The sequence below is a fragment of the Pyxicephalus adspersus genome, chromosome 11 (assembly GCF_032062135.1).
Source record: "Pyxicephalus adspersus chromosome 11, UCB_Pads_2.0, whole genome shotgun sequence".
Taxonomy (NCBI): domain Eukaryota; kingdom Metazoa; phylum Chordata; class Amphibia; order Anura; family Pyxicephalidae; genus Pyxicephalus; species Pyxicephalus adspersus.
The window spans coordinates 24,558,067-24,569,057 of NC_092868.1; the positions used below are offsets into that span (position 1 = coordinate 24,558,067).

The following is a 10,991-nucleotide window of genomic DNA, read 5'->3' on the forward strand; positions in this document are numbered from 1 at the left end:
TTATAAATTGAGCACCTTGACATTTGCAACACATGTTAAGAAACACACTAAGTTCACAGTTCACTTTTTAATTTCATTATGAATGTAACCATATAAAAACCATAACTTATGAAAACAATCACAATGGGCAACCTTTGATAACCTGTAAAACAAAACCTTTTCATGTGAAGGACATTAAAAAAAAAAAAATGGGGTACAAAATGGCAGCACCTAAGAATCAGTTCTTTCACTTACACATTGTAGCGCACACCTGCTGTGGTCATGAGGGACAGGCTTTCCTTATAACCAGGTATGACATAGTAAAAGTCTATGCTGCCAAGGAATACCAACTCCCTTGTCAAATGATGGCTTCTAAGTTCAGAAAAAAACACATGCTAGCAACACTAAGTTATGTTTATGTGTGGCGCAAAAGGCGATTCTAGGACCACTAAATTGATGGAATGGAGTAACACTTTAGAACACAGATGGCCGCAGGCCTCACAAGCACTGGTTGACAGGTTATTTGCCACAGCTGCTAAAACCCTGAACCTGTGGCAAGGCCTACAACTTAGAAAAAACACTAAATCTTTATTTACAGATTAGAACGTTGACCACGGTTTCCCTTACAGGCATTTTCTCAAGGACAAGTCCATGTCATTAGTGCGTCTGTGACACTCAGGATTGGTCAGGGATTTTAAAACACCCTTCTGCTCAGATTGGCAAAAAGGTTAAAAGGTGTATGCTATATGTAAATAAAACCACACAGCTAAATGTATACATGATAGGTTTCATCAGGTCAGGCAGTTCTTTGTTTCAGCGCATTCTGTAATCTGTTGAACAGGAAAGCTCACAGAGCTGGCCTTTAAAGTCGATGTCAACGGTAAAGTCCAAGTCACGCTGTAGGGAGAAGAAAAGACACATGGTCAATATTAAAGCCAAGATTGCTACACAAAAATGATCCAAGAACGTAGACCTATGACCCCTCCTCCCAACAGCCTGGCTCCAACTACACTAATGGGAAAGAAACATGAAGTGATGTAATACCGAGTCCTAGATTGGAGTTTTAAATTCAGTAAAGTTTGCAGTATTCTCTATGATGTCAGAAAAAGGAAAGAATTTTAAACATGACTTACATTATTCTTGGCGTTGGGCTTCATGCTTATTGTTCCAAAGATCTCCTCCCCTGTTTTAACAGTCAAATAATCTTCCATGTAAAAAACAGTCTGTTTCCAATGGGTGTATGGAGACTCTGGACCTAGAATAGGAAAAGGGTTAGAGTGAGCAGGCTATGTACATATATTATATATTAGTACTGTACATATATTGTTAAAGAGCCCTGCCATCAAGATGACCTATACCTGTAATGGGTCAACTGACCACATCTTCTGCTGGTCTCAAGTCAGCAAGGAGACTCTTCATAAAAGTACCAGCATCTCAGTGAATGTCATTTTACACACAAGCCAGCACCTGCAGCAATCCATGGTTTATAGGACTATATACCCACACACCAACTTAGCCATTCCTTTAATACTATTTGTCAATTAGTGTGCCCATTACATTAAAAGACCAACATGGGCGATTAGTGGTTGAGTTGGGCCCAGACTCCTAAATTGGGGGGGGGGGGGGGGGAAAACCATTGTGTAACAGTTCACGTATTCACACAGCCACCAATTTGTTTCTATGCAACACCTATTCACTTAATCAGATTGCTCTTCAAATAGGTCTCGTTAAATTTTAGGTTTGTTGGGCACATGGGAGTTAAAACAAAGGATGCTGAAGTATTGTGTAAATCTTTACCCAGGTTTTATATATTTATTTTTGTTTAAAAGGACTTCTGCTCATGCATATTACCATCATCTTGTTCCCGATTTGTGACATATTTAGTGTAAAGGGATTTGAAGACCAAGAAGAACAGTCTGCAGAGCCAAAGTGGATCCCCTGCACATAGTGAAAGACAATATCTGGAAGATGCACAAAATACATTCCAAAGGCACAACTACTTACTTGTAGAAAAACCTGTCCTCTTATGGCAGCGTGTAAACTCTATGTTGAAATAAGCCACAAGTGCATGGATGTAGTCATTTCGTTTTACTTGGAGGCAGAATGGAGAGGTAAAGCTGAGGTCATCAACCTTAACTGTGTAAATATCCACTTCCTAAAAATTATGAGAAAAATGTTAAGGCAACTTGTGAAGGGCAAAATCTATATGTAGTGTGGCTTAAAAGCAAAGTACCTGAAGGCATAAACAGCAATTCATACAATAGTCCATCAAGACCTAAACTTTTACAATACAGGTTTAAATTGGTGAGGGAAAAAAAATTAAACTTGAAACACATTGCCAAAACATTTGTTATGGCAGCTTGCCTTTAATTCCATCCTACTGCTAATAGCCAAGGGACAGCCACATGGGTGCAACAAATAACTTGTTACATGGACATAGGCAGATTAAGCAAAAAGATTTGCTGGTTTGAAATATGCATACCTTAATAAGACAGGAGTTCGTGACTAGTTGCTTGGGATCGACCACATCAACAAGAGGTTCCTTGATGGCGACATCCTTGATACAAGACATATCAAAACCGTAGACATTCTCCCACCCTATAATAAAAGAAAAAAAGACCCATAATGAGAACTTGCTATATTTCTTTATACATACATCATGTTGAATAATTGTTTTCAGAATGTAATGTCAATTGATTAGAGCAAAAAGCAATGTCGATTTAAAAAAAAAAATAAAGACTTGGTGAAGCCTATGTTTTTATACAATATTGTCTAACAATAAGTCTCATTGGATGTAGCAAATTAGGCACACCCAATTTATGTTACAGATGGTTTTACATGCATCTTTATGCTTAAAGCAATTCTTTTAACGAACATAGTTGAACAAGGTCTTACAGTGAATTTTGTAGTCTTTGTACTGTCTATCTTCTATTGCTGTAACGTAAAGTGTTGCACGATCAGGAAATATAAGTCCATCAGGTGTCTAAAAAAAACAAACAAAATGTATTAGACCTGGCATAAAATTGGGAGAGAAAAAAAACTGTTTTACTATGTCATGCCATGTCATTTCTCAGCCAGTGAAATTCACACCCCGTCCAATAAACAGACCTAATAAGACATGCTACAAATAGCAATCAAGGCTGTGTTCTCCCCAGCCTGGCACTTTTCAGCAACCACCCGTCTAGTTTTGGGTGGTTACCAAGTTGGGGGTCACAGTACCTTAAGTTGGGCCACCCAGCCTTAAAAAACCACACACACGATTCTGGGTTGAGCACGGCAATGTTTCATAAAAAGCCTAAAACAGTTTTGTATTTGATACTTTCTTTGGTTGTCTATCAACTATTAATGCTATGACAAAGCTCACCAGAGAGAATCTAGGAAACTTACTTAACTAGTTTTCAAAGGGAAAAAACAAAAACAAACATTGATTATATTTACTGAACATCATGTAGTATATTTTAGCTACTTACCAGCCATTTGTCCCTTGCATAAATAACAGTGTTCAACATGGATTCATAGAACAGACAATAACCCATCCATTCACTGATTATTATGTCAACTTTTTCCACTGGCAGCTCTACCTCTTCCACTTTGCCCTTGATGATTGTTACAACTGAGGGGGAAGAGAGAAAAAAAAAAAAAAAAAAAAAAAAAAGCACAAGGTTACATACTGACATAAGCCATTGGGGAGAAAAAGTCTTACAAGTATAGGACATACTGTGATCCAGTTTGTTTGCCTTCACAATCTTGATGGCGTAGTCAGAAATACTTGAGCACTCAATCTGAAAAATATACAGTTTAAAATTAAATAGGGCATTCCGAATGCAACATTCAAGCAACTTTTTTCAGTACTTTTAAGCCTGCAGCATATTTACACTTAAAACATTTTTCATTCTGCATTGAATAAAAATGTATGAACCCCATCTCATGCCATCAAGGACTCCGTTTGAGATATTCTCTTTATTTTCTGTACATGACAATCTTTTTTCAGATTGGAAAGGGTAACCTGCAATAGGGAAATTGACAAAAGGCAGGTTTTAGCTGCCACTAAACCCCCCCCCCCCCCCCCCACTTTAGTTTGTCAAGTGGAACACCGAGTGTCTAGGAACAGTTTTTAGTGAGAGCACAAGGTAAGCAAACCCTGGATTCGGGCAATAAGACTGCTTTCATTTCACCCATCTATAGTTCATTTCCACAGTATTCACATGCATGTGCTAAAAAAGTGCAACAATGAAGTGATCAACCCCATCCTTATGGTCAGCATTCCACATAGAAGTGCTGGTCTTGTGTTTATACAAATTGTTAGAGGATTGTTTGTCAGCAAGCGATCATTTTTAAATACAAAAACTCTCCTTACCCCAATAACTTTTTTTGCCCCAGCTTTAGCTGCAAACATGCAGAGGATTCCTGTTCCACTTCCAACATCCAAGACAACTTTGTCCTTAAACAAGTGTCTGTTGTGAAACATTGAGTTTCGATAGGTCAGTGTCCGAACTTCATCCTTTAACATTTCCTGCAGAAAAAAAAAAAAAAGTATAAGTTGTCTGCAATTCCATGTTAACTAATAAACATGTAAACACTTGACACTTACCTCATGGATGCCAAAGTGTGCATAAGAATCGAAGTAGTAGTCTTTAGAGGTCATCTCTTCAGCTGATGGTTTGATGCTGCTCTCTGGTTGAGTACAAGAAACCTAGAAAAGAATGATACAATTAAATACACAGATTTCAAAAGGTATACAAGCAATAAACCAATACAACGCCCTAGATATACACAAAAAAATATTGAAGTGTTTGCAGGTGATTCTGCTTTGCAAATTGAGGGCACACATGGTTCCAAGATGTTGCAATATTTGGCTGCTGGTTTATATCAGGACAGGTATCTTCATCAGTCTTTCTGGAGAGAATTGTTAAATATAAGTCAATGCACAAATATAACTTGTACTAATATTACATTTGCCTCCTAAAATGTGTACCTTCACTTTAGGTCTGACCCAGAACTCCAGATCTACACAAACTGGAGACCACTAGAATTACAACCACACCACAAGCTGTTTTCAGGAAACAAGTCTAGCATGGCAGTCTTCAAATTCCCATAGGTTTTAGCTTTCATTGAATCAAATGCTGGCTAAGCCAACTGTATCAATATTCTACAAAGACTATTATTCTAAGCCAAACTTGCTCAGTACACCTAGAGTATTATATCTAATAGTTTGGGCTTGGCATACACTTTAAATCCTAAAATTCGTCCTAAGGCCAGCGTATCCCTCATGGCAGAAATAACCCCTTATTTCAGAAAATAAAACCAGCCCAATAGTTATGCTCCACTACTCAAAAAAATAAACTGTCTCAGTTTCTGCATTCTCACAAACAAAATATAATTGCACTTAATGTACAGATTTCATAGCCAGGTTGCCCAATACTTAAAGGGAACATGTCGCTGTTGACACTTGGTACAATTAAAAAAGTACCATTTGATCCTGAACAAAGTAGTCTGCGGACCCTAGGAGCTGTCAACCAAGCACAAGTAGTTTAAAAATCCCAAGCGAGACTTAAGTCAAAGTCCTAACACACACACAATACACTGTGAAAGCTTTCACAAACCATTAGAGGTGGCTTGCACGTTGGATTAGAGAATATGAGTGTAGGGAAGGATATTGGAGCTCAAACCCATGACAAGCAGGATGGTTTAAATCACGAATAGGTTACATACAGACAACTACTTGTCAGCTGACAAATCAGACCTCCACACAAGCAGTATTCTACTTGTCAAACAGATTTGTTAGATTTCGTGATTACAATTCTTTGCCACACAGCCAGGTATTCCTTAGTCCATTCTAAGTTCTAATTTGTAGAGAACTCTCCCAACTACAACTTTATGCTTATGTGCAGGAAGCTGTAAAATCTATACAAGCTGAATATATACTAGAAAGTTTTTTTTTTTTATGGTTATGCTGTGTGACAGGCATATGAAGACTAAGACTGTACAAGGGGATCTAGATCCTTTTGCAGGTAAAGCTGACTTGAGTTATGTCAACAGTGCATTAAAATGTTCCTTGCTCTAAAGTACTGCTCTAAAGTTAACAGTGGCAGGTTCCCTTTAATCAGCAGTGTATAAAGGATATTTACATCTTCCAATGCAGTCCCCAGGCTCATTCCATTGGCCAACTTGGCTACAAAGTTCTAGGAAAAAGTAACGAGACAACGCATTAGTTTTTTTCTTATGACTGCATATCATTCATGTAGGAGGAGCAGAAAGCATACACGATGAATCATACACACCTACAGAATAAACCTTACTGAGCACACATGGCTGCTCATTAAAAAAACCTACAGGAAGCTTATTTTATTCTACTGCAATACTGTTAAATTGTTACAGTACTACAACTTCCTTGACTGGCCCATTATACCCTTTTTTCGTACATACCCACTGGCCCAGCTTTTACAAAAAAAGAACTTTTTACATTTGTAGGCAGAATGTTTTTCGGAGTAGTCACGTTTTTCCTAATGTATGTGGGCACCTACAGCATGCATTATGTCCACTTCAAAAATGTATATACAACACTCCACACAGGACTCGAACTGGGGCTTGGATGCTAAACAGCAAGTTCTAGTAAAGAACTGCACAAAGCTGCATATATTCTTACATCAATGGGATTTTTGAAAAATAAAGAGCATTGAAAACAACTGCTGTATTTTGAGCTAAAACTTTCCAGTGCATGCACAAGAGGAAATGCACCTATATGGATGACATCTTCTAAAACTTTCCCATTTTACAGTTAAAAAGTTATGATGAGGTTTAGGAGCATAAAAACCCTTACTTACCTGTCCCGCTACCTGTGACTTGGATCATTGCATTCAACAGATTCATCATTCAAAATCTGACACTTCCTTGAGTCCTACCCTGCCACTACACCACATGGTTCCACCCACTGGCACCAAGCCAACACAGAAGTGTTGTGCTGCATTATCCAGCAAAATTAATGCACAGGTATCAGGGGCAGGCTGCATTCATTCATAAAGCAAATAGGTTGATGTACACACCCATCTTTGTGGGGTTTGTTCACCTTTCACAATGAAATGCAATAATTGTACATTTCTACAACACAATCTGAGAACTGGAGTGTACTCTATTTTCCAAATTTTAAAAATGTGTTGTCCCTGCTAAACTTCTACTTGAAACTACTAGAAAACTACTTGAAACTACTTGAAACTTCTACTAAACTAAACTTCTACATTGGAAAAATGTAGAATCAGGCATGGCTTCATGCAGAAAGAAAAGGGCAATGTCCCTTCTGCAATAAGCATTCTTACCTGCCTGATCACTCCATGGAACAGACAAAATTAGTTAGCTGCCAGAAAACTCAGCAAAAAGGTCCTATCCAGCTGATGCCAGGATTGAACAAACATCATCCTCACCAGGCCAATCAAGATAGCCAAAAACCACAACTAGGAAGAGAAGAAATAGGATGGTGGTGCCCCGTGAAAGGAGATGTTGGTAGTGTGGGGTTTAGATGTCCTTTAAAGCGTGCCTAAACTAAAATTTTCTTTTTACATAAGAGGGTGGACAACCCTTTCATTAAAAAAGTGCAAAAAAGTTACTTAAGTGCAATATATATATATATATATATATATATATATATATATATATATATATATATATATATATACACACACACATACATATAAATAAAAAGGGTGCAGCAACACCCCCTTAAATCTCAATTAAATAGGCGATGGAGAATAAATGGGAGCGCAATGCCTCCCGGGATACCTACATCACGCATCCTGGGAAGCTCTTGGGTGTTCCTTCTGCACATGCCTGAGCACCTCTCACGCATGGGCAGCGAGATCCGCATTTCCCCCCCAATCTCACGGCTGCGTCGGTTGATGTAGGAAGAGAAAATGGTTGCACCTCCCCAAAAACGAGCACTGTAAATACGTGGGACCTGAAGAACTCTGGACAAGATCAACTGCACTGCGATTGAAGGCAAGTGTATTTTTTTTTTGTTTTGGCCACTTTTTGAGTTTGCTTCCTCTTTAGGTACCTCAAGCTTTATTTTTGGGAGTCCTCGTGCAGCCACTTTAATTTGTTAGGAATGGTGCCTTCCAGCTATTGTAGTTCCATTTCCAGTCTAAGGAATTGGGCATTCCAGCTGGTAGCCAAAAACCCCCATTCAATCCGTATGGTCCATCTTAAGTATCCATCACAAACTAATGAGACAGGTAGAACTTTGTGCCACATGGATACTGTGCCACAAACTGAGTATTTTGAAACTTCTGAGAAAAGTTAAAACTAGAACCTCAGGTATGGCAAGGAGGCTTTTATTAGAGAAAGAAAAAGGTGCCCGACATACCAAAGCTTAAAACCATTTCATACACACAATCATGACAAAAAGGCTTACTTCAATATGCATTTAGGGTTTGCTGACCAAATACAAAATTGCCTCCATGTAAATGAAATGGTGGAATCAGAAAGTGCTTTTCAGTGGAAGCTTCTTTAGTAATGTTCCCATAAAGATGCCACAGAAACACAAAATGGACAAACTAAACTTTGCAGCAAGTCATGTGACTAGTGGGTTGAATGAGACAACATATAACTTTCATACCAGATCAGGGCTAGACACTACTTAAATATTTTGTTAGCCAATATTTCAGAGTGCTTGAAGGTACAGCTAGAAGGTGGATGGTCACACTTATCTGGACTTAAATTTAAGTACATGGAAGTGGCTTTACTGTTTATCAAAGCAGCTTCCTCTGTCCCCTCTGTACAGATGGTCATATTCTATTTTTCATAGACAAGACATTTTATTTTAGGTCTTAAAAAACATGGACACTGACACCAATAAAAAATTAGAACATTTACAATAAATAAACCATTGAATGTGACTGACTATTCTTTGATCTGCTGCAAATAGTGTAAGGCAATTGCTGAGTACAATCAGGCGTTTCAGTGCTGGGGTACCTCCCTAAAATGAGAGGAGTAAAAAAGCTAACAAGGGTTCTAATCCTCCCCCACCACTATGGCTGCACATACCAAGCATGGTAACCACGTGCGTCCCAATACCAGAAACTCACTGCTTGCCATTCAGTTTAGAGGGGGATTGATGCAGTTTTTGAGCATTTTAAAAGAAAATATTACACCGGCATATGTTAAATAATTTGCTATTCAGTCAGCGACATCGTAGTGTCCGTGTAAGGGAAACGTGTAGGCCGCTATCCATCAGCACAAAGGCCGAGCACGGCCATGCATAGACAACGATCGCACGTGGGGACAAGGAATCCCTTTGTATGGCCGGCATGTGGGCGGAGCCAGGGCCTTTGCACGGGGAGCTGTAGGACAAAGCGGTGCCAGCTAGCCGGAGCCCACATTACATGTCACGCGGCACGAGAAAGCACGCGGAGACCAGAAGGCCTGTGACGTCAGCAGCCGGGCCTTATACCACCACTGCGCCCGACCTCACTATATTCAAAGCTTCGCTTAGGGCCAACACTGACCGGGCCTACACGTACCACACAACGCCCGAATGAATGAAACAAGTTCCCCCACCACGATAAACCCGCCGGCCCGTTTTACCTCCATGTTGCAGGCGCTTGCTTCTGCCATGATGCCAGCTCCAAGTTTCCCTCGTCTTCTTCACACCACGCGACCGAAGCCTATGGATGGAACTGAGGCTTCCTCAGAAAGAACTGCGACATGCAGCGAGGCCCAGCTCTTTATGAATCTCCGACAAACTCCGCCCACCGCTGCATTCGCCTGGCGAGCTTCGCGCTCCTTTCACGACCAACAGGGGCTGGATACAGTGAGGGGTTCAGGCAAATACTTCTATTCGATTGGCTGTAGCCGCTAAATCTAAGTCCTTTACTACAGGAAGGAAACGCCCCTTGACGCTGATAGGCCAGCCTCTCAATACGCAGCGCCCTTAGGTGATATAATGGAGTCAGCAGTGTGAGCCGTTGTCAGAGATTGCAGGGGTTCTGCTTTAGCGGGGAAGTCATAGAATTGTGTAAAACTACATTTACAAATGTATGCAGTGTGTAATTTGCATTATAGTTTAAATATAAAGAATATTCCACCCTATTCTTGCTATACAGTAGGTAGCAGACGTAATGATTCCCTTACAGCACAGAAATCAATCTGGTGCAGCCGTCACACAGTATATTCTACCCAGACAATAATTTGTGATAGTAAAATGAAGCCATTATAAGACCTTTGGTTTCCCTATGAACATCTACAAGCACACATAACATAGTTGCCAGTATTTGGAAATAATCAGGAAGGCAACTATTAGGGGTTCCATAAAAAATGGCCGCAGGCGTGCAAAACACATATAGGTGGGCTGATGAAGTGAATGTTGTTTCACAGCTTATGGCTTACAGTATTTCTATCTTGCTCCCAATATTTTGCTATGTTAAAGAAAAAAAATGGCCTTGGGCAGCTATTCTCAAGCTTTTTGCCCCCGAGGAACCCTTGAAATATTTTTCAGGTCTTGGTGCTTACTTCTGCCATGTTGCCACCGTCAGTCTCCCTCTCCTGCTTCATGCCATGTGTCTGAAGTACAATGTATAGAACCGAGGCTGACTAAGAGTCAACTGATGAAAAAAAAGGAATAAAGTCTCCTCAATTGGTCACCAGCAGAAAGAATACTCACTTGGTGGTTAGGATATCACGCTTATCATTTATCATTGGGGTCATGCAGCTGGGGTTGGCCCCAGAACCTTGCAGGAATCATGAAATTAAAGGCCACTCAGCCACAGAAATCTTTGGAGGAACCCCCATGCTACCCTGCCTGTGAATGGCTGGCCTGGGGTGAGGGGTATAGTAAGTAAGGTGTAAAACCGAGGTCAGCAAACTTTTTTGGCAAGTAGGTCATTTCAGGGGTAGGCAGGAGCACACTAGGCTGGGCTCTGCCCCCACCAGGAACACCTCCTGAAGGAAAATCCCTCTCCTCCGCAATGCATACAAAGAGGGAATGTTCCCTATTTATCCTGGCAGCAAAGTGTTAACACCAG

At 40.1% G+C, this 10,991-nt stretch overlaps 1 protein-coding gene across 2 annotated transcripts; it reads right to left on the reverse strand.

The window, feature by feature from the left end:
* Positions 1 to 52: 52 nt before the first annotated feature.
* Positions 53 to 9,752, reverse strand: PRMT1 (protein arginine methyltransferase 1). 2 transcript variants are annotated; one of them, XM_072425721.1, is made up of 11 exons: positions 9,556 to 9,752; positions 6,108 to 6,161; positions 4,571 to 4,672; positions 4,337 to 4,492; positions 3,698 to 3,761; positions 3,450 to 3,592; positions 2,875 to 2,962; positions 2,462 to 2,577; positions 1,984 to 2,134; positions 1,113 to 1,234; positions 53 to 876 (listed from the first exon to the last, which is right to left on the reverse strand). In XM_072425721.1, exons 1-11 carry the CDS (start codon positions 9,583 to 9,585, stop codon positions 793 to 795), a joined length of 1,110 nt encoding a protein of 369 aa, XP_072281822.1. In that variant the 5' UTR covers positions 9,586 to 9,752; the 3' UTR covers positions 53 to 792. The 2 variants fall into 2 exon arrangements, with proteins under 2 accessions (XP_072281822.1, XP_072281823.1); XM_072425722.1 differs by lacking the exon at positions 6,108 to 6,161 and having other exon boundaries at positions 9,556 to 9,748.
* Positions 9,753 to 10,991: the final 1,239 nt, after the last annotated feature.

Coding starts and splice junctions, on each gene's coding strand:
- PRMT1 (XM_072425721.1), bottom strand. CDS start 9,585: ATGGCAGAAGCAAGCGCCTGCAACATGGAG. Junction 6,162..9,555: donor CAAGCGCCTGCAACATGGAG/GTAAAACGGGCC, acceptor ACTTTTTCCTAG/AACTTTGTAGCCAAGTTGGC. Junction 4,493..4,570: donor CACACTTTGGCATCCATGAG/GTAAGTGTCAAG, acceptor TTTTTTCTGCAG/GAAATGTTAAAGGATGAAGT.